The sequence below is a fragment of the Manacus vitellinus genome, unplaced genomic scaffold (assembly GCF_001715985.3).
Source record: "Manacus vitellinus isolate BGI_N305 unplaced genomic scaffold, ASM171598v3 scaffold_51_pilon, whole genome shotgun sequence".
In the NCBI taxonomy this organism is placed as follows: domain Eukaryota; kingdom Metazoa; phylum Chordata; class Aves; order Passeriformes; family Pipridae; genus Manacus; species Manacus vitellinus.
In genome coordinates this window covers 1,695,390-1,721,678 of record NW_021940620.1, presented here as the reverse complement: position 1 = coordinate 1,721,678, position 26,289 = coordinate 1,695,390, and the positions used below count along the sequence as shown (strand labels likewise).

The following is a 26,289-nucleotide window of genomic DNA, read 5'->3' as shown; positions in this document are numbered from 1 at the left end:
CATCAATAAGTTCAAAGGAAAGGGGAACGGGGCTGTGAATGTTTGTTATTTTAAAAAAAAGGAATACCAATCTTTAGTTAAAATGCAGGAAGAGCATTTTTAGGGGCACTGGGAATTCTGTTCCAGCTCTGTAGGTGGCTGTAGCTCGTCGTGTCCTTTGGCAGGACTGCTGTGGCTTTTGAATGATGGAGTTGGAAAACCTTCTAAAAACTCATTCTAAGGAAGGTAAAAAATAATCTAGCTTAGAGTGTTGAAACAAATACTTTAAACTGTTGTAAAAATAATGTTGTAATTTACAGTCTTGGTGTGAATGAGCTTTTGAGTGAGTAGGTGCTGTCTAAAACCAAACCAGGTGAGGTTTATCCCTGTGGAGACACTTCAAATACTGAGTAAACAGGAGATTTATTTATGAATTAGTTTCTGTGATAAGTCCTGCCTTTCTGTGCTGCATGAAGTGTTTCTAAGGTACATGTTAGCACCTGAATTAATAATTTCTTAAAGGTTTAAAACAAAAGAAAGCTTAGTGTTCACATGTATCTTGTACTCTGAATGAATGGTGAATACTGTGGAGTGATCTCAGAGGGCTTTTCCAACCTTCATGATTCCATGTGAGGAGACTCCTGAGCACTTTGGAAGATGTTGGTCTTAATTTTCCTTTCATTGTTGCATTTGGCTTTGTGCTTTTTAGGGTAGGAAAACACAACCCCCTGAATGTTTCATAACAAAAAACCCAGAGTAAGTTAAAATATCAACTCAGTTTATTGCCACGATATTTCCACTCTCAGTTCAGGGTTTTCTTTGATGAGGAAAGCAGAAGCTCAGTGATGAAAGAGCTTTTTGTCAGTAAGGGCTGTTTGTAGGAGTTTGCCACAACAGGTAGAAACTGGGAGGGTTTTTTTTCCCCTCTGTGCCTCAATGCTGTGAATTCTCCCCAAATTTTAACAGCAGTGAGGAGCTGTAAGGATGAGGGATGACCTGAGCAGGTTTTTGTCATCATTCCCTGCTCACACTGGTTTCCATAAAAACTCACTTTGCCCCATCCCTGCGCTGCTGATGGAGACAGCAAAAGGTGCAGACAAATGGGAAAATAGATTTTGTTAGTGTGAAACAGGGAGGAGAATGGACAAGTTCCCTTTTCTGTGCATTGTTCATGCAATAAGGGATCAGCAGTTTGGATCCAGAGTTTTGATCTGAGGGATCCAGCCCTGGGGTTTGACATGGATCCAGCTGTGGGATGGACACCCTGGCAGGCAGGTGGTATTAGGGGGGCAGTGGAAGGCGCCAAATAAAGACAAAACAGGCTGTTTCTTTCCTGCTTGGGCGTCACTGACCCATTTTTAGCAGCCTGTTTTGAGGAAATTATGATTAATTGTGTATTTTAATTAGCTGTTAAATAGTTCCCTACTTGATTAATCTAATTACTTTTTATTTATGCTGTCTTCATCTAAGGGAGAGCCTGTGTCAGTGCTGATTGCAGCCTCCCAGCTCTGGAGAAAACACTGGGGAAGGGGCTCTCCCTTCTGCTCCATTATTTATATTTTCAATTCTTTGCATGGGTTTATGCACTATAATTATTTTTTTCTTTATAAGTTGACTTTTAAGCATCAAGCTGAGTGATGGAGACTTTGCACACTAAAAAAAAAAGGCCCTTCTGTGCTGATTTTTACCCACTTTGCTCTCTGGTGAAAGGCCTGAGGGTACCCAGGGACTTTTGTCCTGGTTTTCTGTGGATGCTGTTCCCAGGTGTGGTGGTCAGATGTTCTAAACAGCAGCACAAGCGTCTATAGAACGAGGGAACACTGAGCAGGTGCCATGCTTGAGTGGAAAACCTTTTAATTTTTAGTTTCATTAAGTAATTTCCCCTCAAAACAGTGCCGTAAATTAATACCTCAGTAATAGAGTCCGTTGTTTTAAAACAAAATAAAAATTATAACAGTTAAAGAGCATAAAAACAGATTGAAAATCGGGGGGGGGAGGGAAATGCAGTTTACAAAAAAACCCCTCTTGTCTTGGAAGATTTGAGTCGTTGCAGGAAGGGATTCTCGGCATGAATCAACTGTAATAATTTTTAAATAATCGCTGTTAACACTTCTGGTGAGTACCTAAGTGCAGGCTGACATATGGTGTGTCAGCAGGAAGCACTGATTTAGAGTTTGATGTTACATCCCAGTTTCCAAGCTGTTGGATAGCGGAGGGGGAAGCGTTATGCAAGCAGACAGGTGGCGAGGGCTCAGCAGCTTGGTGGGCAGGTGGGATGCTGGGCCTGCTGCTCTCCACAGAGAACCCATGGTTTTCTTCTCATTGGCCTCTTTTCCCCATCTCCACTTTTGTTTTTTCCTTCTTTTGCTGCTTTTTTCAGCATCCTCGGCTTTGCTGGGGGAGCAGCCCCAGCCCAGCTCTTCTGGAGGGAGAAATGGAAAATTCCTCAGGTTTTGGATGAGGGAGGAGAAGGAGGCTCAGGCTCCTTCTGTGCCAAAGATAAAGCTTTTAAACCAAAAGATAAAGCTTTTGCAAGCCAACCTTGTCAATTTGGCAACTCAGAAATGTCCTGTTTATTGTTTTTAAGAGCAGGCACTTTTCCCTCTGTGAGTTCCATGCTTCAGTGACCACCTCTGTGTACCTTTTGTGTAATTTCTTGATGTCCCAGTTGCAAAGGAAGATGCTGATGGCTGTCTTTGGAAGCTTTAGCAGCCCCACATTTTAGGAAGAAAATACTGGCAGTTTTCCCAAATTTCTGCCATCTGTTGGAAGCAGCCTCAAAAAGTACAAACTTGCACCTACTTGGCAAAAATTTTCTAGGTAGGAAATCAGAGTAATGTAGAGAAGGGTTGTAAAGTCATGCCATGGAGTGCAGCCTGTTGCAAACTGTTCCCCAAGAGGGACAGCTTCCAGCTGGTTCCAACCACTCAGGATTTGGGCAGAGCCCCCCTGGACCATGTCCATGGACCATGTGTCACATCACTTCAGCTCCTTCAGGGTCTTGGACATCCTGATTTATAGAAATGGTCTGCTAGAGGATGTAGCCAAGATGTTTGGAGTAGAGAAGGAAGAGGAGCCAACGTGGCACATCATTTCCACCTTGTCCCAGGCTCTTCCTCCCTTTTCCCCTCCCTTTTCCCCTCCCTTTTCCCCTCCCTTTTCCCCTCCCTTTTCCCCTCCCTTTTCCCCTCCCTTTTCCCCCCTTCTTCCTCCCTTCTTCCTCTTTATGCCTTCTTCTGCCTTCTTTTTCCCTTCTTTTTCCTTTCTTTTCCCCTCCTCCTTTCTTCCTTCTTTCTTCCTTTCCTCCTTTCCTTCTTTCCTTCTCCTCTTCCACTTCTTTTTTTCTTCTTACTTCCCCCTCTTTTTTATTCTTCTCTCTGTAACTCAAGATGCTGCATTTTTCCTGTGAAAGCTCCACAGCAGAGCTGTGCTGACCCTGGAGCAGCAGGAAATCCAGTCTGTGATGTGAGCAGGAGTTGAAGACTTCCCAGCTGGAAGCAAAGCTCCTTGCCAGGCTCAGCAGAGCCGAGTTTGTCCCACAGGAGTCTCAGGTACTGTTGGAGCACGTGTTTTAAAGACACCACAGAGTAAGAGGGCAAGGAGACAAGATGAATAAATATGTTTTTACATGCTGTAGTGATGTAGGTTTTTTGTTGGACTTGGACTTTTGGAGCCTTATACAACTTTAGCAAAAGTTGGGATTTAACTTTTTGCTTTTGAGTTTTATTGTGACTGGATGAAACCTTGATTGCTGAGCCTTTCAACAATTGCACTGCAGTAAATACCTGAAAAGTGAATCTAAATAGAACTTAGTGAATGAAATGCAAATATGTGTATTTGAGTAAAACACGTGCTCATATCTTGTAGGCAAATTTACAGTTTCAAGGAGCTGCTTTGAAACACCATCTGCAGGAATCCCTTAATATTAAATCGATAAATCTTTATCTCCAGGCTGGATTCACATGTAGAAACAGCCAAATATTTTCTGAATACAAAGTAACTCTGCAGGGTCGTGCACTCTCTCTAAAGCCTCATGGTTTTAATGATTCAGCTTTAATTGCTGGTCCCCCCCAGCTGAACGCCACAGCTGAAGGCACTTTGTGCTTCTTCTTCTGAGAACTTGTTGCCACCGTAGATATGGGTGGGGGTTGTAGCTAAATCACATTTGCTGAGTGTTTTCTGTCCATTTGGAGTAGGAGTGGGAGTTCAGCTCCAGCAAACCAAGCTGCGGGCTGGGACTGTGGGTGGATGCTCACAGGGGAGCCCCTGGGTTCTGCACCCAAGTCCCTGCAACCTGAACAAAAGCAGCTGATGTGTCATTTTTTGCCCTGGAAATCAATGCCATGTGCCCAGTGAGCTCACACAGAGTGCTGGTAATTCCCAATATCTCCATAAGCCTCAGTGTAACAACAGAGCTTTGCCACTTGATCTGCAGGCTTACCCCAAATCAGCCTCTGCTAAAATGGAATTATTTGGCAGGAATAAGCCATCCTGGAGGGAGCTCAGTGGAAGGAGGTGGGTGGCCTGGGGAGCTGTTTGCTTTTCAATGCACTGATGAGTCCTGGTAGCTGTTCCCGAATTCTTGTGGACACTTCAGTGCTTCTTCAGCTGGTTTATCTGTTACCCTTCCAATGGCCAAGGGTTTGGGTCTGGGTGTCCCCTGTGCAGTGAAGGCTCCCTCTGGGTTTACCTGTTGAACATCCCAAGGTTGGATTTCTCCGGATGAGTTTGGGTTTCTCTCAGTGCCCCAGCAATGGCCCTGCAGTCAGGGAGGGGGATTTGGAAGCCTGGCTGTGCTCACTGGGAGCGTGAGGATGAAAGCAAGCAGTTATAGATGGTGTCTGCTTATGTCTTTGATAGCTTGTAGTAAAATCTTAGCAGCAGCTCAGTTCACGTCATGTCTTAAACTGCTCGTGAAATAAATCCAAGTGCCAGCTCTGCACGCAGCTCTGCACTCCTGGGCACAGAGAATTTCTCATCTGAAGCAACCCAGAGGCAGTGATAGATGAAATGCTGGGAGCAGTGACCTGCATCCCCCCAGTGTGTGCCACGGGAGTGACACACATCCTGGTGGATGGGTCTCGCTCAGACGCTTCTCTGGGCTGATAATGAAAACAGGGCCCAAATCTGATCTGAGAGCTGAAAAATGGGAAAAGCGATCTGGCAGCTGAAGTGTGTCATTTACCTCGGGAAGCCTCCTCGCTTGGATTGCCAGGGGGAAGTCAGCAAGAGAAAACACCTCCCAGTCTCCAGCTGAACCCCCCTGGCGTGGAAGGTGCCAGGATGTGACCAGGGCACTTTGCCTTTAGTTTGCACCAGTGTGACATAAATTGCTCTTGGGGAATTCCCCTGGCAAAGCACACAGCTCCCTGTGACAGTCTTGTTTGCCATCATTGTTTTTGACCCTACTCTTTCTTGCATGTTTCCTCTGAAGAGAGATGAAGGTTCATCACCTCTTCCCAGGGTTGCAATGTTGGGTTATTTCATAGAATTGTTTAGGTTGGAAAAGCCCTCCAAGATCATCTGGTCCAACCACTCCCTTGGCACTGCCAGGCCCATGATCCAAGTGCCACATCCACACATCTGTGAAATGTCACCAGGGATGGGGACTCCACCACTGCCCTGGGCAGCTGTGCCAGGGCTGAACAACCCTTTCAGTGAAAAAATTCTCCCCAATATCCAACCTTGAGGCCATTTCCTTTTGTCCTCTCCATTTCCATGGATGAGGGCTCGATTTCTGTGCTGGGGCTTGAGCTGTGTTTGCTGCTGTAGATCTGTGAGTCATCTTGTTGGAGGCTGGGGTGAAGTCACTATGTGTTAGTGAGAGCTTGTCATTAGTGCTGACATTATTAGAATGCCTCATTTCTCTTTCAGTAGGTGTTTTTAGTGATATGTAACAGAAAAGGGGAATCTATACCATGGCTAAAAATACTGCAGAGCAGTGTATTTATGGCTCTTGTTGCACTTTTGACAGCTGTGGGTTGTTTTTTTTGCTGGGAAAAAAAAAAGTTCTTTCTTTTGTGTTTTATGAAGAATTGGTGACATCTGGTGATCACTTCTAATGAGCCCTCTCAAGACTGCCGACAGAAATAAACCTTTTAGAGGCAAAGATTTGTCTCCCAGCTGTCTGGGAGAGCGACTGCAATTAGCACCTAATCCCTGCCCGAGGCCGGCTCGGGAGGTTCAGAACCTGTGTCAGGGCAAGGACTCTGCTGGGAGCTTGTTGCAGGATGAAGCAGGTTGTTCCCTGGCTCTCGAGTCTGACTGAAGAAAGGCCTCTCCAAGTGAAAAGGGCAGCGGTGGTGCTCTGCTCCCCGGGAGATGGGCACGGGGAGCTCTCAGGAGTGTCAGAGGGGGGGTGTTTGCATGGTCTGTACGACTCTGACTTTATGATTTATATTTGTGGGCAAGGTGTGGAGCCTGTTTTGGTTCAGAGTTTTGTCATTTGGCTTTGAAGTCTAATAAGGCAAAAGTGGAAGAATGGGAAGGTGGTTTGGAGTGCAGAGGGGTGTTGGTGAGGGATCAATGAGGTGGGGATGTGCTGTACCTGCTCCAACCATCCACATCTTGCTGGGATTCCCGGCTGGAATTGCAGCACTCAGAGTGTACCTGAACGTCCTGGCAGCAGCCAGAGGGGCTTTTTGCTGAGAAAACTGGGGTTGTTCAGCCTGGAGAAGAGAAGGCTCCAGGGGGACCAGGGAGCACCTTCCAGTGCCTAAACGGGGCACAGGAGAGCTGGAGAGGGACTTGGGACAAGGGATGGAGAGACAGGACAAGGGGGAATGGCTTCCCACTGCCAGAGGGCAGGGATAGATGGGATACTGGGAAGGAATTCTTCCCTGTGTCCAAGGGTTGGATGGAGCTTGGAGCAACCTGGGCTAGTGGAAGGTGTCCCTGCCCATGGCAGGGGGGGAACTGGATGAGCTTTAAGGTCCCTTCCAACCCAACCCATGCTATGATTTTATTAACAGGATGATCTGCATGACGTTGTTTTCCTTAATCAACATCCCAACTGTTAATACCTTCCTCATACTCTCTGATGTGGGGAAAGTTGGGTTGCAATGGGTTTTTTTGTGTGTCTGAACAGTAAGGTAGACTTTTAAAATCTTTTAAGAGGAAAGAAGTATGTTGGCCTGATTGTAGAATTTTGCCTGGTTTTACTGATAGTGAAACTGTCTCTATTCACACTGTGCTGCCTTTGTTTGCAAAACAAAGTAAAGTTTCAAAATGGTTTTCATTTTAGCACGCTTGAACTTGCTTTGACCTTGTAAAATGTTTTGTGGTTAGTTGAGAATTTGACTGCCTTTTTTTTTCAATTTGAAGATATTTTTATTTGGTGAAATTCATGCGTATGTCAGAAGTCTGATATTTTTATTTTTGAAATAGTGACTTTGCTCATAAAAAGCTTTAAAAAACTTTGAAGAGAATTACTATGCATGGGTTAATTAAAATAATTCATTGAAAATTCTGAATCTGCTCTGAATGACTCCTTGTCTCTCGCTGTGCTCTGCCTTGGAGCTGTCTTATGTTTTTAAACAAACAAAAATTAGCATTCAGGAAAGGGGAAAATACCCCTCGAGTAAATTGTACCCATTGGGTGCAAAGCTAGTTTTATTGAAGAGAATTTGGCACATCAGTTCATTGAATGCAAGTGCTAAAAGTGGATAAAAATAGATATATTTCATGCATATGAGGCAGCTTTCAAGGAACATGGTTTTAACTCAGCTTTGCCCACAGCACTGTGAACTTCTGCCACTCTGTTTGGGGAGCAGACAGACAGACAGACAGCAGCTTTTCATGTGCTTCATGTGCTGCCAACCCACTGCATGGGAACATCTGCAGAAATCGTTGGTTGGATTTGTTTCTAAGAAAGATCTCCCCAGAATATCTGACTTGAGCAAACCTAGAGCCAGCCTGCATAAATCCCTCTGGGTTCTTGGGAATGAAGTGGCTCTGAAACACAGAAGGAATGGCCACAATAGCATTTCTCTGACTTCTTTGCTCCACTGCAATCTCCTCCTGCTGTTCAGTTTTTCTAATCCCATCCCGAGCAGTGCTTTTGCTCCTGGTCTGCACGACCCCCTCCCCTATCCCATGAATAGATAATCCATGGAAGGGGCTCAGTGTTGGCCCTGGCTGACCCCCTGTTGTTCTGTGGTGCTGCAAATAGATGAAGCTATCGATGATATCTCTGGATTAAGTGACGGATAAAGCAGTAGCTGGCTGTGCAGGCCTGGGTAATGCACACACTGATATGGAAACCAATAAGCATCTCCTTGGCAGCTTTTTATCTGCCAGGTTTGCCAGGGGAGATACCAGTGCAAGGAACAGTCTGGAAGCAGTAGGCCCTTGGTAACTCGAAACCCTGTTGTGGTTTTCCATGGGATGTCAAGGCTGGAGCTGAATTTGGTGAGAGACACTGGGGAATCAACATAAGAGAGGGAGCCATCGTGTGTGAAAATTGGGACAATGAGCTCAGCACATCCCAGTGCTCTGGGAACAACTTCTGCCATTGCACAGGAGGAGCCAGCCCACTTTGGTGCTGGGACACGGAAGGAGAGGGATGGAGATGCTCTGCTCCTCTTGGGAATCTCCAGGGAAGGGCAGCATTTAGGGTGTGCTGGCCCCAGCTGCAGTTGTGCTGTAGCTGCTGCTGCACAGCTGCTGGGTTGGGTTGGATTGGGTTAGGTTTGCTTTTCCAGCCCTGAGAGCAGCAAGGAGTGATGGATGTTGGGGCAGGAGAAGTTTGAAGGATGGAGGGAGGCCAAGTCCCGGCCGTCCTGCTCCTGACCTGTGCATGTTTTGCTGCTTGTTCCCTCTCAGCTCAGTATAATTTTAGTCTGAATCTGATGGGGACACCTTGTAGGGGACATCTGGCATGTCAGCAGCAGTAGCTGAGGAAATATGGATGCTGTCTTTTTTAAAGGACTGGGTCCTTTCTTATTATTTGACTTTATCTCTTTTCCAAGAGATCGGTGCCTGGACCAGGCGCCTCCGTCCCTGGTGGCACCCCCAGTGTGGGTCCCCAGCTCCCATTTGATTGTTAAATTGAATTATTTCCTGCTTTATCTTTGAAAGCAAAACCATGTTATCATCTTGCCAGTGTATTTTCAGACTATACCCATTTCTATTCTTGTGCAGGACAATGCAGCAAACCCTAATCGGACATCTCTAAAGCCTGGATTTATGGTGTGTCAGTCTTTAAGATTTTCCTATTAATTAAGATTTTCGAGAATGTCTTTCAGGTTTCCCTTCTGCATTTTTATTGTTCATTTTAACACCTTTTTTTGTTCTGCTCCTATGTAATTTTTTTTTTTTTTGGTACTTGTAATCACAGAATCCTAGAATGGTTTAGATGGGAGTCCAAATGGTTTGGATTGATGTTATTGCCCTTGGTATCAAATAAAAAACTGTTTTACTTTTGGGGTCTTTTGTGCAGAGAACACAGTTGTGATAGCAAGCACAGCTCTCCAGGCTGCATTTACAGACTACCATGTTTGCTGTGTCTGAGTAATTGCACTAAGGAGGAATCAATAACCTATAGATTTTACAGAAATACACTGAATTTGCTGCCTGGTGCAAGTAGCCATGACTTGGGTGGACATTGAAGTATTGCACCTCTTACGAGTTGGCTGGATAGCTGGTCACTGAAGTACTTGCCTCTATATTTAGTTTTAATTTAAGTCTGATTTTGTTATCTGTTAGCTCCATGAAGTTTTTTATGAGTTATGGTCACTGGTGTTTTGGTAAGAATATAGAGATAGTAGGCATGGTATGAATAAGGCCATTTCTCATTATTTCTATCCACTTTGATGTGCTTATATTATCATTTCAAGATACTGATTTGAATTTAATACTGTTTAGAAAACAAATACATGTCCAAATTGGCTCCAGATGTGATTCATTTCATTTGGTGCCTTTCAAGATGTTTTTAACAGCTGATGTATGAGTGTGGTGGGAGATTGCCAAAACAGATGCTTTTTGTTTCAAGTCAAAGAAGCAAAAACTCTTCATCTAAAACAAGAGAGGATTTTTTTCCCCCAGTGTTTAAAAAGAACTCCTAATTAAATATTTTAATGAAAGGACACTTCTCTGGGCTCTGCATTCAAAACAAGTGTCAAACATAAACAGTTCTTCTGCCAAGGCACATCCAGTGCTGGGTTTTGCCTGGGTTAGGAGGGTTTAGGGCTGGAGGGGTGACAGTGGGACCATCTCTCCATGGCATGAGTACAACTGCCTCCTTGAATGAGCTGGAAAGAGATGGATCCCTGCTGCAGAAAACCATACATAGATAGGGAAGGAAAAGAATTAAGCAACTAAGTCCAAACCAGGTGCTGGGGATGTTTTGAAAGCTGTTGGCTCTGATTCCTTAGGTGCCTCTTTTTGCTGCAGAAAATACTAACATTTCCTTTGTAGCCTGAAATACAGCATTAAGGGAAGAGAAATTCATAAACTTGCAGTACAGTTCCATTCCTGGGATTTTTATTTTTTCACGTAGAATGTCTTTTTCTGAGAGCTTAAACTTTCCCAACAGGCAGATGCTCACTTGCAAAAGCAGATGTATGTCCCAAACTTCCCAGCTATTGTGGAACCCAGCAGCCAGCTGATGCAGTTCAGGGCACAGTTTTTGGGGACAAGGCTGCCAGTGCTGAATTAGCCAGCAGGCAGCTCCCCTGTGTCCTGGCCCACAGTGTGTCCTTGGGTGTGCATCATGTCAGAAATGGATATAAAGGATTACCATGATATGAGTGTGGGGCCATGTGCTGCCACCAAGGATAGTTTAGATTAAAGAGTTCCTGAGTTTGGAGGTCAGGATGCTCCCAGCCCCAGTTCTGGCCTTAGCAGGCTGGAGGAATAATGGAATTTGATGTCTTCAGGGTCTGAATCGTGGTATGTTTTTGAGTGGCATTTAGTTAAGCTTCATATTTAACCCTCTAAGGAGTACAAAGAATCCCACTCCTGGATCAGTGTATTTTCCAGCTTCCATCTAACAGATGCAGCTGATAATTTCCTTTTCATAGGTTTTGTAGTCAAAACCTTCAGCTGCACTCTCAAGGCAGTCTCATAAAGCCCGTGTCAAAGTGCTGTTAAAAGGTGGGCTCAACTCCTCCTCCCCTCTACCTCTTGATACAAATTTGGGATATTTTCAAGCTCATAAGCAGCATATTAGAAGAGCTGAGGTGCAGATCAGCAATAGCTGATGGCTTTGAAGCCAAGGGATTGGTTTCATGCTCGATGCTGAGCCTGCTCCCATTTTTATTCCCATTTTATGCAACCTGCACAAGGCTCGACGCTGTCTCACAGCAGGGCCGTCGTGGTGGAGTGATGGAGGATGTTGCTGGGGACATCCTTCCTCAGAAATGGTCCTGAGCTGTCAGCCTGCTCACTGCCAAGGCTCCTGCGATTGTACTTTGTCAGCATTTCCCTCCTCGAAGGAAGCCCTGTAGCTGCAGTCTTTGCTTTTATGGCTCAGTCCCATCTGCAGGTCCCTCTGCCAGGTGCCGTTTTAAACGGGCCATTATCACCCTCCTGAACGGTTTTTATCTCAGGTTCTTCTCTGGTATTCATTGCATCCCTCCTTCGGAGAGGAACAGCTCAGGGAGCAGGTGGGGAGGGAGGGAAGTACCAGGGAATGTGGCATCAGCCAAATGTGTATTAACATTTTGCTTTCTGCATCTCCCTCCTTCCAAATATGGGCCCGTGGAAAAAGGTGCTCTTGAGGTTTATCTTTTTCTCAGATAAAGCTTTTCTAAATGTGTTCTGAGGGGTTAATAAATCAAAACTGGGAAAACAAATTGATTTCAGTGTCTCTCTGGCTTCTAATAATGTGTTTGTTTGGTTTTGGGGTTTTTTTTAAGTTCAGGCTTAGCTTTTTAAAACATCTTTTAACCTAAAATCACAGAATGGTTTGGGTTGGAAGGGACCTTAAAGTCTTGTTCCACCCCCCTTGCCATAGGTAGGGAACCCAAAAGACTGTGGAGATCTTCTACCTGGCAGGAAAATTTAATTCTTTTGTAAGATGTAATGAATAGAAGTTTTGACATTTGAATATCAAAGCAGTTATTCCATAATGTGCCACAAAGCTCCCAAGGCAAAAGATCCTCATAAAGCTTGCAGAGAAAGGCTGTTTATTAGCAGGAGGAGAGACCATGCATGGCTTTCCTGGGTCAGGGCTTAGTTTGGAAACCTCTGGAGTTGGCTTCTTGTGGAGTTTTCAAATACCCAAGGTTTCTTGTAACAGGTTCCTCCAGCCTGGAGAGAGGATATTTTTTTTTTCCACAGCTGAAAATAAATTTATCTCACAGCCATAGATATATTTTCTACTTGAGTGACTGCAGCTCAAAACATTTTGTGGTATTACAAATCGTGGCATGCGAAGCATAAAATTTTAGAATATTAGTTTTAAAAGTTTTGGGGATGTTTGGCTGCAATTGTATTAAAAAGAACAGAACTCCAGAGGTTACTTAACTTGCTTGGATAAGCTTAAGCTGGGAGCTTTGTCCCATTAAAGTGACTGGCCACTGCTTATCAGAGGGCATCAGCCAACAGAGGGAATGGTTAATTTATTTTCATTCTGTGGATGTGGATGCAGACAAAGCTATCAAAGGATCCTCTGAATCGTGTGTTGTTTTTCTAAGAGGGGTCATTCCAGCCCAGGGATCTGAAATTCCCCAACATGTACCTTACAGGGGTTGGAAATTAAACACAGGAAATGCATTTATTTATTTATTTATTTATCTATCTATTTATCTGTTTGTTTATTTATTTACTTATTGGCTGCAGGGGAGAGATACTGAAATAAATAAGCACAGACCTTGACTCCAGTTGTCTTTTCTGTGCTGCAAAGTCAGTGATACCCCCCCATGGCAAAACTGGGGTGAGGGCAGTGGGGGCAAACCTCTGCAGAAAGGGCAGAGCAGGGGAGAAGAATGTGACCCCCCTGTAACTGCAGCATGAATGTGGGAACTTGAATTTCCTTTAAAGGCAGACTGATAAAGCCATGGGAGACTTTGGTGCTGTTTGGATTGCCTGGCTGTGGTTTTGGGATATATGGAAGTTAGACTGGGCTGTAGGATGACAGGAGACTGACAAGTTGCTTTTGTTGCCTCCATGTGGTTTGGCTAAATTTTGAATTAAAGCTTGAACACTGAGTCTTATTTTTATTTTTTGTCATGTTTGAAGTGGTTTAGCAGGAACCCGGAGTGATACCCCTTGGTCTCTAGATCACAAAACCTCCTGGTGTATGAGAAAGCCCTGGCATGACCCTGCTTCTAATAAAGGGCATTAAATTCCTTGGCTCACCTCCCAGAGCAGGAACTTTCCCTCGTTTTCCATGTGGTGCTAAAGACAAGGAGAAAAGCATTTGGGCAAGAGCAGGTGGGAGCTGATTTGACTCTCATTATTGTGGAGGCTTTGCAGGTGCTTCAGCAGCAGCCCCACATGATTAGAGAGGGTTTCACTGGGGAATCGGGGTGTTATCAACAAGCCTTGTTATCTTCCAGAGCCTGACCTGTGGGAAGGGCTCACTTACATAAAACCTAATTACATCACTTCCTCAGAGCACTCAGGATCAGACCTTTGCCCTGACTGTAATGCCAACACTCGGAGGTGCAGTGAGTTATTCCTGCCTTGAGCTGCAGGTTAAGCTGCATTAGTCTCCTGAAAAAAAGAAAGAAAATCACTTTGGGCACCCTGTTTCTGAGAGTGCAAGGCATGAGCATCACTTCTTCTTTCAGAGTCCTCAACAAATAGAATTTATGTCAATAAAACTATGTTAAACCCGACTTACTGTTATCAAACTGCCTCTTTGAGTAGAGAGCAGCTAAATCTGTGCAGCATTTTAACATCCTGCTCTGCTGCAATATTGAATTTTAATCTCCACTGTAATAAACCTCAAGAGTTTCATTTGTGTCCTGTGCTGTGTGGACACAGCTGGGTAGGATTGGGATGATCAGCGTGGGAATGAAGGTTGGCTGGAAACTGGGAACAAGCCCAAACCCTTGTGAGACTTCAGGATCACTGTAAGGGCACAGAGCTGTGTCAGTTCAGCAGAGCGCAGAGGTGCCTTGTTTGGATCTGCCACTTGTGTTACAGTTAATACACTTGAAATAAATATTGGGTGTGAAACACAGAATGAAATGAAAAGATTTTCTGGCATGTGAAGCAAATTTGTAGTTGGGGGTCTCTTAAAGTGATGTTTGGGCAGGAAGGGGTTAAGATGGTAAATATGTTTTGAAGGGTGTCCTGAAGGAGCTTAAGCTCCTTCTTTTGGGAGAGTCTAGAGATGTGCTTTCAACTTCTGCCTTCCTTCCTTTCTAACCCCAAAAGCCTCTCTGTTGCCGGGGGAGTGGGTTTGCCATGGGAGAGGCAGTCCTTGTCCGTGTGAGAGATGGAAATTTGGGGAGCCCCTTTCTTCAGGGAGGTCTGTGGGGAGCCTGGTGAGGCCGAGCATGAGCTGCAGCCCTGCAGGACAGGGACAGAAGTGGCAGCCCCAGCCGTGCTGTGCCCAGGCAGGCAGCTCCCTGGGGGATATTTCTCCCTCTATCCCAGCTCTTACACTGTGCTAATTCCCTTTCATGCAGTGCTCTCGTGGATCAAAACACAGCGATTTATCATTCATGCTTCACCCTGGAATATGTCACTCCCGGGGCAGAAAATCTTCAGGAAAAAACATGTTTTCATCCCCTTAGTTCTGTGGTAAGAAGCTTCCCTCTGTACTTCAGTGACATATATAATGAAAAATCCCTCTGCAGACAGTCGGTGTGGGGATATTGTTATCTTGACAGGCCTCCAGCAGATCTACTGCAGAACTGGTACCCTGAACTGCAGAAAGGTTATTTGCCTTGTCAGTGGCAAAGCACTTCCAGTGCTCAGATAACTGTCCCATTCATCATCCATCATTATAGGGCTTAAGAGAAAATATCAAAAAAATCCCACAAAGAAAGAGGAGAGGAATTCATGCCCAAAATTCAGCCTGTAGCATCGGTGAGCTTTTATTTATTTATTTATTCTGTTTCTTGATCTGCTGCATTGGCTACTCATAGTGTGGCTTTAGAGTAGAAATACAAATCTCCTTGTTTCTGTTGCTTGGGCTCAGAAAGGAAGGGCAGGAGGAAGGAGTGTGGGTTTGTGGTGTAAATGGGAAGTCACAGTAGATGTGTTTGTGTTTTCCTCTCTGTTGGAGCCCTGAGAGCTGTAAATGCTGCAGCTGCCTGGTGCAGACAGGGCAGGGCTGCTCAGAGGTGTGCCTGGGTTGGATGTTTTGGTGGATTGAGCAGGAGGAATTGGAGTCCTCCTTTGCACTCTTTGTCACATGGAAAAGATTGATTTTATCACTTATGTAGCTGGGATGTTCTGTCATTAGGTGGCAAAATTTGACTCTCCACCAAGGAGAGTTGGCTCTGTTGGTTTCTGGAGTGGCATGTATTGTGTATGACACATTATATATAGAATTGTGTGATTATAATAACAAACATCCAACTATTCTTTGGCAGACCTTTATATCTACTACAGTGGAGTAGTTCTGACCTCATCAAATTCTGGAGGAGAAGGTAGACTCTCCTGCATCCACGGGCATGTTATAAATGCTTCCCTTTATTCTGTTGTTTCTGGACTAATTGAAGAGTTTTCTGTGTGAAGTTTCCTTTTTTTTTCCCCATTACAAGTACTTTTTCCCCCTTGTGCATGTTTTCCTCTTTAGAAGTTAACATTTCATAATTGCAGTAATGCCCTTTAGGGTGTATGTTGAGGGCTGGTAATGAGCTGCCTGAGAGGTCTCCTAATGACATCTCAACAACAGGCACAGCACATCGTTATCAGACCGTTCCACACATCCTTAACAATAATAAATACTCCTGCTTATGTAATTACACATATTGTCCTTCGGTGCTCAGGAGAGGGGACTCCACAGTTCAAGTGCAAAGTGGGGAAGCTCCGTAAATCCTGAAATCAGACGTGTTTGGCAGAGGGTTTCTCTGAATGCCTTTGGCTGTGAGGTTGTGGAAGGGCACACAGTCTGGGGAGAATTATGGATTTGGATTGAAAATGTCACAAGAACTATTTGCCTGCGTGTGCAGGTCCCCTCTGCTCTCCCTGTCGTAAACATCACACACCTGAGCAGGGATGTTCCTGGGAGAACAGGTAACAGTGGGCTCAGAACAGTAACAGTGGGCTCAGAACTGCTGAAAAAGTTCTGTGAGAGAGGATGAAGCTGAACTATGGCAGATCCTCATGATAGAAGCTAGAGTGTCTCCAAGAAGGCAGCAGGGAAAACCTGTGTACATAAATACCCACCAAAAGAATTAAGGTTCTTGACTGCATCCCTCACCAAAGCTGCCCTTTATACCTTGCTGGACACTTTTCCCATGCATGCTTCTTACAAATGAGAAACCAGAGAGTAAAAAAGAAAAATACCTTTAGCAGGGATTCTGATTCCTGGAATTCCAAGCCCTGAGTGATGGGGGAGCATTCCCTCTGACAGCAGATCCAGGTTTTGAAAGGGAAGTGTTTCAAAGCACAGCAGGAGCAGCAAAATTTGCATTAGTGCCAGAGGACTTCAACGTTTATTAAAGCTTCCAAATAACACATTTGCTATCTACAAGGATTTGATAGATGTACCAGTCAGCCATAAAAAAGTGAGCATTGCTTACTTCCCAGAGGAATCCAGACAATTTTGCTTTCTCTAATAGGAACGAGGTAGAGGATTGTAAGATGTCAAACAGTAGATTGTGTGGTGTCACCAACTGAAGCAGAGACAGTGAGCAAATGTCCTGTTTGTGTAACAAAAGCCTGGTTGGTTTGGTTAATTTAAATTATAGGATATGTGCATTCAAGTAGTAAAGACATTTTCCATACAGAAATGGGGAATGGGGGTTGGCTGCAGTGCAGAGCAGGCCTGGCTTCCTGCACACTTGGACTGATGGACCAAGACTCTTCCTGTGTAGCTCTTGAAATGAAGAGTGAGTGAAGGTAATCATCACTGCATGATAATTAACTCTTCCAGTTCATGATGACAAGTGGATGTGTCATGTATGGCTTCAGGTGCTTCAAAATGGCCAGAAAGATTTTGTTTAACTATTATTTTCCTGTCCTGCAGATAGCTCAGAAAATAACCTTTACCAAAGCCTCCTTGTCTTCCTGGGCTATTTCAATCCAGTGTTTCTCAGTCATTGAATCAGTTCCTTACACTGTGAGTTTGTTTTGGGTTGGGATCTCAAATAATTAGACATTCTTGAGCTCATTTTGTTGTTACTGTTAAAACAGCTGCATGTGGGACATTTTCTTCTCCTTCTCCCCTCCTCCCTTGTCTGCAGCTTCACTAATTCAGCTTAATAGTTCAGCAAAACAATACAATCTGAAGACAAAATATAATTTAGAGAGAGTACACAACAGGCACGGGGAGTTGCGTGTGTGTGTAAGATCAGTCTCTGTGTGGAGTAGTAGATTTATAGGAGAGCAGGCTGTGTTGTGAATAAATTAATGATTAGAAAGAGCCAGTTTTGGGTACAGGACTCATGCATAATTCACTGGGGATTTCTGTTGTGTTTACACTCACCAAGCAGTTGAGCAGTGTAGGAGTTACTCAGAGTTGTTTGCAGTCCCTGACTGCGTCGTGTTCCCTCTCCATCTGCACTCATGTTCCTGACATTGTTTCTTCCCTTTGGTTTTACAAACATTTTTAATTTTTTAACACCAAAAAAACCAGTTAATACTCAGCAGGCAGCAAATATAAAACCAGCAATCAGAACAGCCTTGTTTGCCTCTGGTATCACCCAGCAAGCTCCCCCAGCCCAGGCATTGCTGTGTCACATCTTCCTTGTGCTGAACAGCATTTGGGAATGTCATGTGAGTGCATCTCTGGGATGTCCTGGTGGGATGAGAGCAATCAGCCACCGTAATCTTCTTGAAATCCATGGCTTGGGAATGGTTTGGGCTCTCTGCAGATTGTGCAGCATCACTTTGTAGTACCAGGGAGGGTCTGACCAGCTCTGAACTGTGGGAAGGGCACCCGCTGCTGACTGGAAGCCAAAGGTTCTTACACATATGGCTGTGGTCGTTTCATTGCCCACCACGGGATGACAAAATTCCCAGGAAAGAATAAAACCCCCAGTCATTTAGAGGGTGAGCTGCCTTAGTGAGAGCCTTGGTATCCTACAGCTCATCAGAGAGGACAGGTAGGACACGGGATGATCCCAACACCTGGGGAGGTGACGTGTGGGATACGAGACTTACCATTTGAGGTACCAGAGAAACGTGTAACAGAATTCAGTAGATGGAAATTGGAGGTAAACAAATTAAAAATAAAATATGTTTGCCCACCGAGACTAAGTAATCATTTGAAAAATTGCTCTTAGGTGCTTAAATCAGGGCTGGAAGCCTTGCTAGGAGGTGTGCTACAGAGCAAACAAATTATGGAGCTGCTGCAGGGAAAATCTCGTTGGGTTTGGTGCAGGAGGTCAGAGTGTGCACATAATCCCTCCTGGCTTTAAAAATCTATAAATCTGTGGCACGCTGCCTAGGTGGTGATAGGCACTTGATAAATTACATTTATTGTGTGTTTTCCCCCCTGAAAGCTTCCTCCTGCCTCCCTCCCCAGGGCTGCTCCTGCTCGCTCCCAGGCAGGACACAAATCTAGGACTTGCCTTTGGACTTGGCAAACCAAGTTGTAATTCTTGGGCTTCCCCAGAAAGGCTGCAAATCCATCCATCTCTTCCTGTGCATTTGGGGCTGAGGCATGTGATTCATTTAGGTTTATGCAGTTTGGAAGGTAATTGTTTGAGGTAGGAATGGAGTTCTTGTTTATAGATCTGGGAATTAATATTCTCATGCTGTAAGTTTTTAATATATTTTTAAAACTCACAGAGTAATAGATGGGTGCTTTTTTCTTGTAATAAAATGAAATATTGAAATAAATATACACTGAGGAAAGCTTTAACTCTTCCAGGTTGTAAATGTCTATTGTTTAATAGTATCCACTTCATGGCTTGTATTCCATTCCATTTCTGTGATAAATTTGGTGAGCTCCCAGTTGTTGCTAAATTGTATATGGATAGCTGATAAATGAACATCTTATTAGTTGAAACACATCCCTGGGATAAGCAAGTTAGTTGGGGTTTTTATTGTTAATTGAATTTTTTTTCAGCAGAGGCAGCCGAAGGATGTTCATGAATTTGCAGGATGTTAAACATCTGCTCCTCTTAGCAGGGACTTCACCAGAGTTTCACTTCACCTGCAAATTCAGATCAGGAGTAAAACAGGCACTCAGGCTTGGAGGGGTTTGGCTGGGAGTAAAGCAGGAGGGCAGGCAGAGCTGTGATGGGAACAGGATGCAATTAGCAGCATTGCTTAATGTCTCATCAGCTTCCTCTGTGCACAGGGATGGTCCTGGGAGATGTTTGGAGGCAGCAGAAGCTCCAGTGTTGTTATCAGGTGTTACAGGAGCATTGAGGGGGTACCTGCAGTGACATTGCTGAGCCTGGAGGTTTATTGGAGGCTTTCTCTGGATTAGCAGAAGTTAAAGGGTTGATATAATGAAGTTTTACAGATTAAGATCTGGGTTAGTTTTTGCTCATCCTAAATGAGTTTGCTCCAGCCTAGTGTAGCATCACAGAGTCATTAAGGTTGGAAAAGACCTCCAAGATCATCAAGTCCAGCCTTTGACTGAACACCCCCATGCCTACAACACCATCTGGTGAAGTGCCACATCCACTCGTTTTTTGGACACTTCCAGGGGTGGTGAGTCCACCCCTTCCCTGTCAGCCTGTTCCAATGCTCAGCTGCTCTTTCAGTGAAGAATTTTTTCCTGATACTCTACCTGTGGCACTTCCAGCCTGTAAAAGTCAGAGCTGGGAAGGTTCAAAGCTTGCAGATGTCTTTAAATTGCAAGAAATGTGTGAATCCCACAAAGGTTTCTCCATGTTCTCCTCTCCCTTTCTGCAGCTGTAATTGCTCAGAGGAGGCTGTTCATGCAGATTGGTGAGAAAAGCAGGTATTTTCCTCTTCTTTCCAACCACACAGGAAAACTAGGAGGGAAGTCCATCCAACCTCTGCAGAAATAAGCGATTAAAGGAAGAGGGAGATAGATAGATAGAGACAGATAAAAAACGTGCATGGGGGAATGGGGATTTGCAAGGAGACCCCTGAAGAACTGAAGTCATCTTTAATTTTCCTGTCCCCATGTAAACCTGCTCTGTGGAGTCAAAGAGGCCACGAGGCAGCAGAGCAGTGGGGTAAAGAGTTCACATAATGTCTCACTCAGGTTCAGCAGGCTGATGCCTTGGGACCACTCTTCCTCTGTTCAGGCATGCCAGCACTTTCATTTTGGATGCAGGAAAATGGGCTGGTGCTGATGAGCAGTTTTGCTGTAATTGGCACAAGAATTAAGGAGCCACACTCAGAAATAAATTTGTATCCAGTAGCATTTCAGTTTAGTCATTTTCTGATGCTTCTCACAATGCCAGATAAACCCTGAGTGAAGCACAGAAAAGGCTGGGCTGTTTGAAAACAGAACTTTTCTCCAATCTCTTTAATTTTGTCTAGAAATGCTATTTTCTTAACTGCATCTTTATTGCCCTATGGATACAGATAGAAAACAAAGTTTAGTGTTCTCTCATCTCCTGCTCTAAATTTCTTCCTGGAGCTTGAAAACTGCCCTAGGAACAGCTGAAAATAGCCAGCACTGGCTGAGAGGAACTGTCAGATAAAATGACACCCCCAATGCCTCCTGCCTGAGAAATGACACTCTCCAACCTGCTCCAAACTGCTCTTTATTACCACATTTGGTGGTGCTCAGGGGTTGCCTTGAAAATTAGTGCCACTGGAGCTCCCCTTTGGTGGTGAGTTATTTGTGCTGGGTTGTTATTATCGTCCCCCGTGGTGACAGTGACATGTCCTGCCCTGGGGGGGTGGCTTTGGGGCAGGTGATGGAGGGATCCAGGGAGCCAAATGGGGTGGCAGCCCTGCATGGGATGCCTGGTTGTTGTGTCCCATGTCACCTGCAGTGATAGCTGAGCCTGGCTCGGGGTTGGGATCAGCAGCAGGGCTGCAGATTCTCCCAGGATCACAGAGTGTGCTGAGTTGGAAGGGCTGGGGGGCATGTGGGCTGCAGTGGGTACCTGTGGCACCCAGGGGAACCTCCCCCAGGGCTTTTGAAGGGTCCCAAGCAGTTTGAATCCCCTTGTGTGGATGGACAGTCACACACTCCTGTCCCCAACCTGGGTGCTCGTGGCTGCACAGCTTCCCTCATGGATTTTGGGGGGAGCTGCAGGTGCCCCTCATGCAGCCCACAGAGTTGTGGGGTAGAACAGCTCAGGAACCAGTGGGGCTCAGATCCTCTACAGACCTGTGTGTGTGTTCAGGCTCCCAGCTCCTGTCAGGACAGTGCAAACCAAGGTCTCTGAGATTGGTGCTCTGTAGGTGTTATCAGATCATTTTTGATATTTAAAGAAGTACTGACATTTCTAGTAATCATTGCATTGTAAGGCACCTTGTACAGGAATATTTCACTGGGAGATGAGTTTTCCCATCAAAGCAAGCTGTGCACTTGCTCAGTTTATTTTTATTTTGTAACCTGCATTGCTTTGAAGGACACTTTCATCCCCAGCCTTGCTATTCCTCTCTTATCTGCTTCTGGCTTGAGGATTGCTCAGGGATCCCACTGTAAAAACCTGCAGCAATTCCCAGAAACCAGGAGTAAAATTTTTAAAGAGGGCAATTATTGAGGGAGCTGGATTAATGATCTGTCACCACAATTTAGCCACATTCACCACTGACCTTTCACAGGGAGGATGCTCTTGATAAATGTAGTTCATTACTGAGTTCTGACATGAAAACAGAATGGCATTCTATGTTTCTTGGCAGGCTGATCAATATTTTATCTGCCAAAGCATGCAGAAGTGCTTAACAGGATGAATAACATCTCTGCTGCAAAACAGAGCAAGAAGCAGCATTGGTGGGAGTGAGCAGAGCATGGAAATGTGACACTTATTGGCCACACTTTAGCAATCAGACCTTCATATGCTGCATTTTTCTTTTACTTTCCTTCTCTCTGATTGTTTTTCTTTGCCTGTCTGGTTGGTTTTGTTTGTTTGTTTTAATTTGGACAGTGACAGGCTTCGTTGGTTTTGCAAGTGCTGCAAACTTTCAAAAAAGGGCCTTGTTTCTGTGGAGATCTTCCCCAGCATGGAGAGGGAAATCCTGGATTCCTTTGGCCAGGGTTCTTGCAGTGTGATTCCTCACTTTTGGCTCCTTCCTACATCAGACAAGCTGCAGGTTTTGGGGCTTGAGGATGGAGAGCCACTGGAGGCTGCTGCTAGAGGATGTATTTAATTTCTAAAATTTAAGTAAAAATTGTCAGAAATCCCTATGTGTTGAGCATGGAAAGTGTAGTGAAGTTTGATCCAAAGAGCACTAAGAGCTGTACCTTATGTGAGGGTTGTTTGAAGGCCACCAGCATTTTCCTCTGAGGGCTCTAAATCAGCTGTAGGGGTGTCCCTCCCAGGGACAGGCTGGTGCTCACTAATGGAAACCACAAAGCAGAAACAGAAGTGGAAGCAAACTAAATAGATTTCCCTATCTTCATTAGCCTTAGATATGTCTCTGGGGTTAAGATTTGACTGAAAATAAAACTCCAGCTCAGCGAAAAATATCATTGCAGTAGCTAAAACAGTATTTACAACAGAATTGCAGGAGTGCTTGATCACACTGGATACAGCAATCAGTTTGTCTCTTAAATAAGCTGGTGATTGAATGAAAGAAATTTTCTCATGCTGCCTTTACAAACCATCAAATGACATGATTGGGGGGAAAAGAAGGCAAGAATAATAAACACAACTAATAGTAGCTGAATAGCCTCGTTTTTACTGTAAAATGAGACTGATCCCATGTGGGACCAAGTGCTCTGTGGAGGTTGTTTAGAGGGAGGGAATAATTTATCTGCTGCTAAATATCTCTGAGCAGTGAGAAACTCCAAAGTAGAAGGGTCTGAGTTCAGGGTGGGAAATAAGTCTTGTCTTGCAGTTCTTGCTCGAGGAGCAGGAGGGCACTGACCTGAGTGGGAGCACATGTCCAGCCTCTGTGTCCTCTCTCACCTTCTCAAGTCATGGTGCTTTTGAAGTCGTGAGCACAAAATATGAAGGGTGAAAAAAAAAAAACCTTGACAGGAGATGGGTTTGCTATCAGAGAAATGCCTCCCACCTGGAATTTTAATTGGGTTTTGGTTGGAGTGGGACCAAGAGGTCCAAAATGTTGCAGCTCAGCAAGAAAAGGACAGGATCATTAGTTGTCAGTGTGCCAGAGTCTTCTGTTATTTTTCAGAGGAATAATGTTTGGAAGTCTTTGGGGAGCTGATCTACAAGGGTATTGTCCCTGAGGTGAGACCAGGTTCTCTTAGATTTAATGCAACAGGATCGGTGATGAATTTAAAATAAAAGTTTGTTTTAAAACTGACATTACACAGAATAAGGCTATTTACATTATAGAGAAATTACACTGTGGAGGTGAGGGCATCTGAGGGGAAAGGCTGGGTGTGTTGGTGCTGTTGGTGGGAGGTGGTTGATGCCCACAGAGTGTGGGACAGCTGGAGCCTGAGGGTGCTGCAGGGTCTGCTCCAAAGCACCAGCCCCTGTGCTCTGCACTAAAGCAAACAGATTTGCACAGAGAGACAGCTGCCATTCCTCCTCCTGCCAAGCTCTGCCACTGAGCAGATGAGCAGAAAGGGGTCATAACCCCCTGTACCACTTGGGGCATGTGGATGTGTTTCCTCAGGGAGGGTGTGTTAAATCAGAACACATTCCCTGGAGAAGGGCTGGATGGCACAGAGGGAGCTGTCAGGGTCACAAAGGCTCAGGCTGGTTGCTCCAGCCAAGCTGGTGTCACTTCAGGGACAGTGGCTTGGGGGCTTTTCCCTGATAATAACCTGTTTCCCTGGTCAGGGGCTGAGGGAAGCATTTCTATCAGCCTGCAGCAGGGTGATGAGCACAGGCACCAGTGATGCCACAGCCCTGCACTGCTCACTGTCCTCCCCTGGGCTGCCTGTGAGGATTCCTTAAGATCAACCCCATGTTTGGCACAGGGTGACACTCAGAAGTACCATTTATGTTTGTGGAACTTTCTAACATCAGCTTCCCTATGTTCATTTTCTACCTCACGGTCACAGGACAGATGAATTTATTCACTCAGGAAAACGAGGAGCCAATTTAATGTGTGTGGGGATTACAGAGCTGAGCGTGGAAGTCTGTAACAGAAGCCCTGTAATCTGGAAGGTAACATGCTGGAGAGCAACCCTGACAGCAGGATTTAGAGAAACTGCCAGTTATTTCTCAGTGTTAACGACTCCAGGAGCTCCTCAAGTGCAGGGCTGAGTGGGGCTGTGCATTGCAGACATAAGTGCCTGATTTTGCCCTTCAGGAGCTCAGTCCTTTGCAAAGCTCAAGGGCAATGCACGTGGTCAGTGGTGCTGTGTTGTCTTGCAGGGGACCCCTGTACCATGGCAGACTACAGCAGGCTCAAGAGCATCCTGCTGGACCTGCAGGCCCGTCGGCAGAGCCCCCCCAGCAGCCTGGCCAAGGACAGAGCGGCCCAGAAGCGCTTCTTGATCGAAGACCTGTTCAAGCACTTGGATCTAAACAGTGATGGGCATCTCAGCAGCTCTGAGCTGGCTCAGGTGGGTTTGTTGTTCAGTGGGAGTGGAATTCTGGAGTGTGAGTGGAATGCAATGCAGCATTTGTCAGGGTCGTTTGTCCCCGTCCAGCAGGTAGAGCAGGAAAATCCAACCCAGCCAGTGAGTCTCTCTCTGCATCTCCTGGGAGTCAGTGTTGTCTCAAACATTTGAAGCTCCTCTTCAAACACAAAACATGGCAGTCTTCCAGCCCCATCCATGCTCCTGAAAACAGATACTAATCCTCGCTGCTACCTGTCATCTTCTGAAGTATTTCCAGTAGCCGGCTGGAGGAGAATTAATTTGGATTTTTTAGGTGCATGTAAGTAAGGCAGAAATCTCTTAGTTCTTCCTCCCTGCCTTCTGGACTGTGCATTAGCAGGTAGTAATGTGACAGCAAAGTTGGAATGGTTTTCAACATGGTTATTGTCCCAGAATCCCTGGGCAGATGCTGAAATGTTGATTAGCAGAACTCGATAGAAAAGGTGAGAGCTTGAAAAAACTGTTATTTCTAATTACGGGCTGGCTGTGCTGCTGGAATTCATCTCATTGGTCAAGTGAACCAAACAGGCAGCCCAGGCACTCCATCCAGGTGCTCTGTGTCCTCAGCTTGCTCTTTGCACGTGCAGACCTGGGAAAACAGTCCTGTAAAATGTGTTTTCCATTTATTATGTCATCCATTAGAGGAATTAGAAGCAAATGCCTTTTAAGAGCCTTTTGGAAGCCAGTCCCTGCCTGGGACCCGTTCCAGTTTCCAAAGCTGGCCCTTCACAGAGTCAGAATGGTTTGGGCTGGAAGGGACCTTAACGCTCATGTTGTTCCAACCCTGCTCTGGGCAGGGACACCTCCCACCAGCCCAGGGTGCTCAGGGTGAGTTCAGCCCTTGCTCTTCAGGAGTGTCTCATCCCTCCTCTCCCTTCCCAGGGCACACCAAGCATGATGCAGGCATGAACCTGCTCCTCCCTGAGCTCCCTCCTCTCTGGGACAGTTTACATTTTAATCCTCAGGCTGTTGACACGATGCTCAATCCCTTCCACACAATTCAGAGTGTCACTGTAAATTCCCTTAGATCTCAGGGCTGTGAATGTATACAATACTTCATCTGAAGACCATGATTTTTTTCATAAAGACATGGTAGGTATAATAAAACACTTTCATCTGAATTCAAAGCCAGCTTTTGAATAGTGGCCTCTGTTCTGCTCTCCAATTTTTTTGCCCCTTTTTACACGAAACTTATTTTGTTGGGATATTAAAACTCAACTTGCATGGAAACAAAGGTTTGGAGCCTGCAAGGCATTGCATTGGGAAGAATCAGTGACCTGCACTGCAAAAGATTCAGTGTTGGAAGGTCTGCCTCGAAGTGCTTTGTTTGCAGATGTGCTTGGAGCCCATGTCTCTCTCAAGAGCAAGCACAGACCTTGGCTGCTGTGATTTCAGTTCTTCTTTTCTCATTGTTATCAAAATCCCTCAATGTGCCTGAACATCTGGAGCCCACTTCAGTTGGATGGAGCAGAATGAAGTCCAGCCCCAGCCAGGAGCCCTCTCACCTCACGTCCTCCACACGGGCTGGCCACCAGCACGGCTGGGCTGGCAGAGGGATCACCCCTCAAGAGATGAATAATTCCTATTAAAGCAGAATTTAGATAAGCCAGGAA

At 45.2% G+C, this 26,289-nt stretch overlaps 1 protein-coding gene across 1 annotated transcript in view; it reads left to right on the top strand.

Annotated features, from left to right (window-relative positions):
• The window catches only part of FSTL4 (follistatin like 4), a 192,192-nt gene that overhangs the window by 67,136 nt on the left and 98,767 nt on the right, over positions 1–26,289 (top strand). Inside the window, exon 4 of the mRNA XM_018081172.3 lies at positions 24,450–24,640. Within this exon, the coding sequence (XP_017936661.1) occupies positions 24,450–24,640 (191 nt within the window). The remainder of the gene's footprint in view (positions 1–24,449; positions 24,641–26,289) is intronic.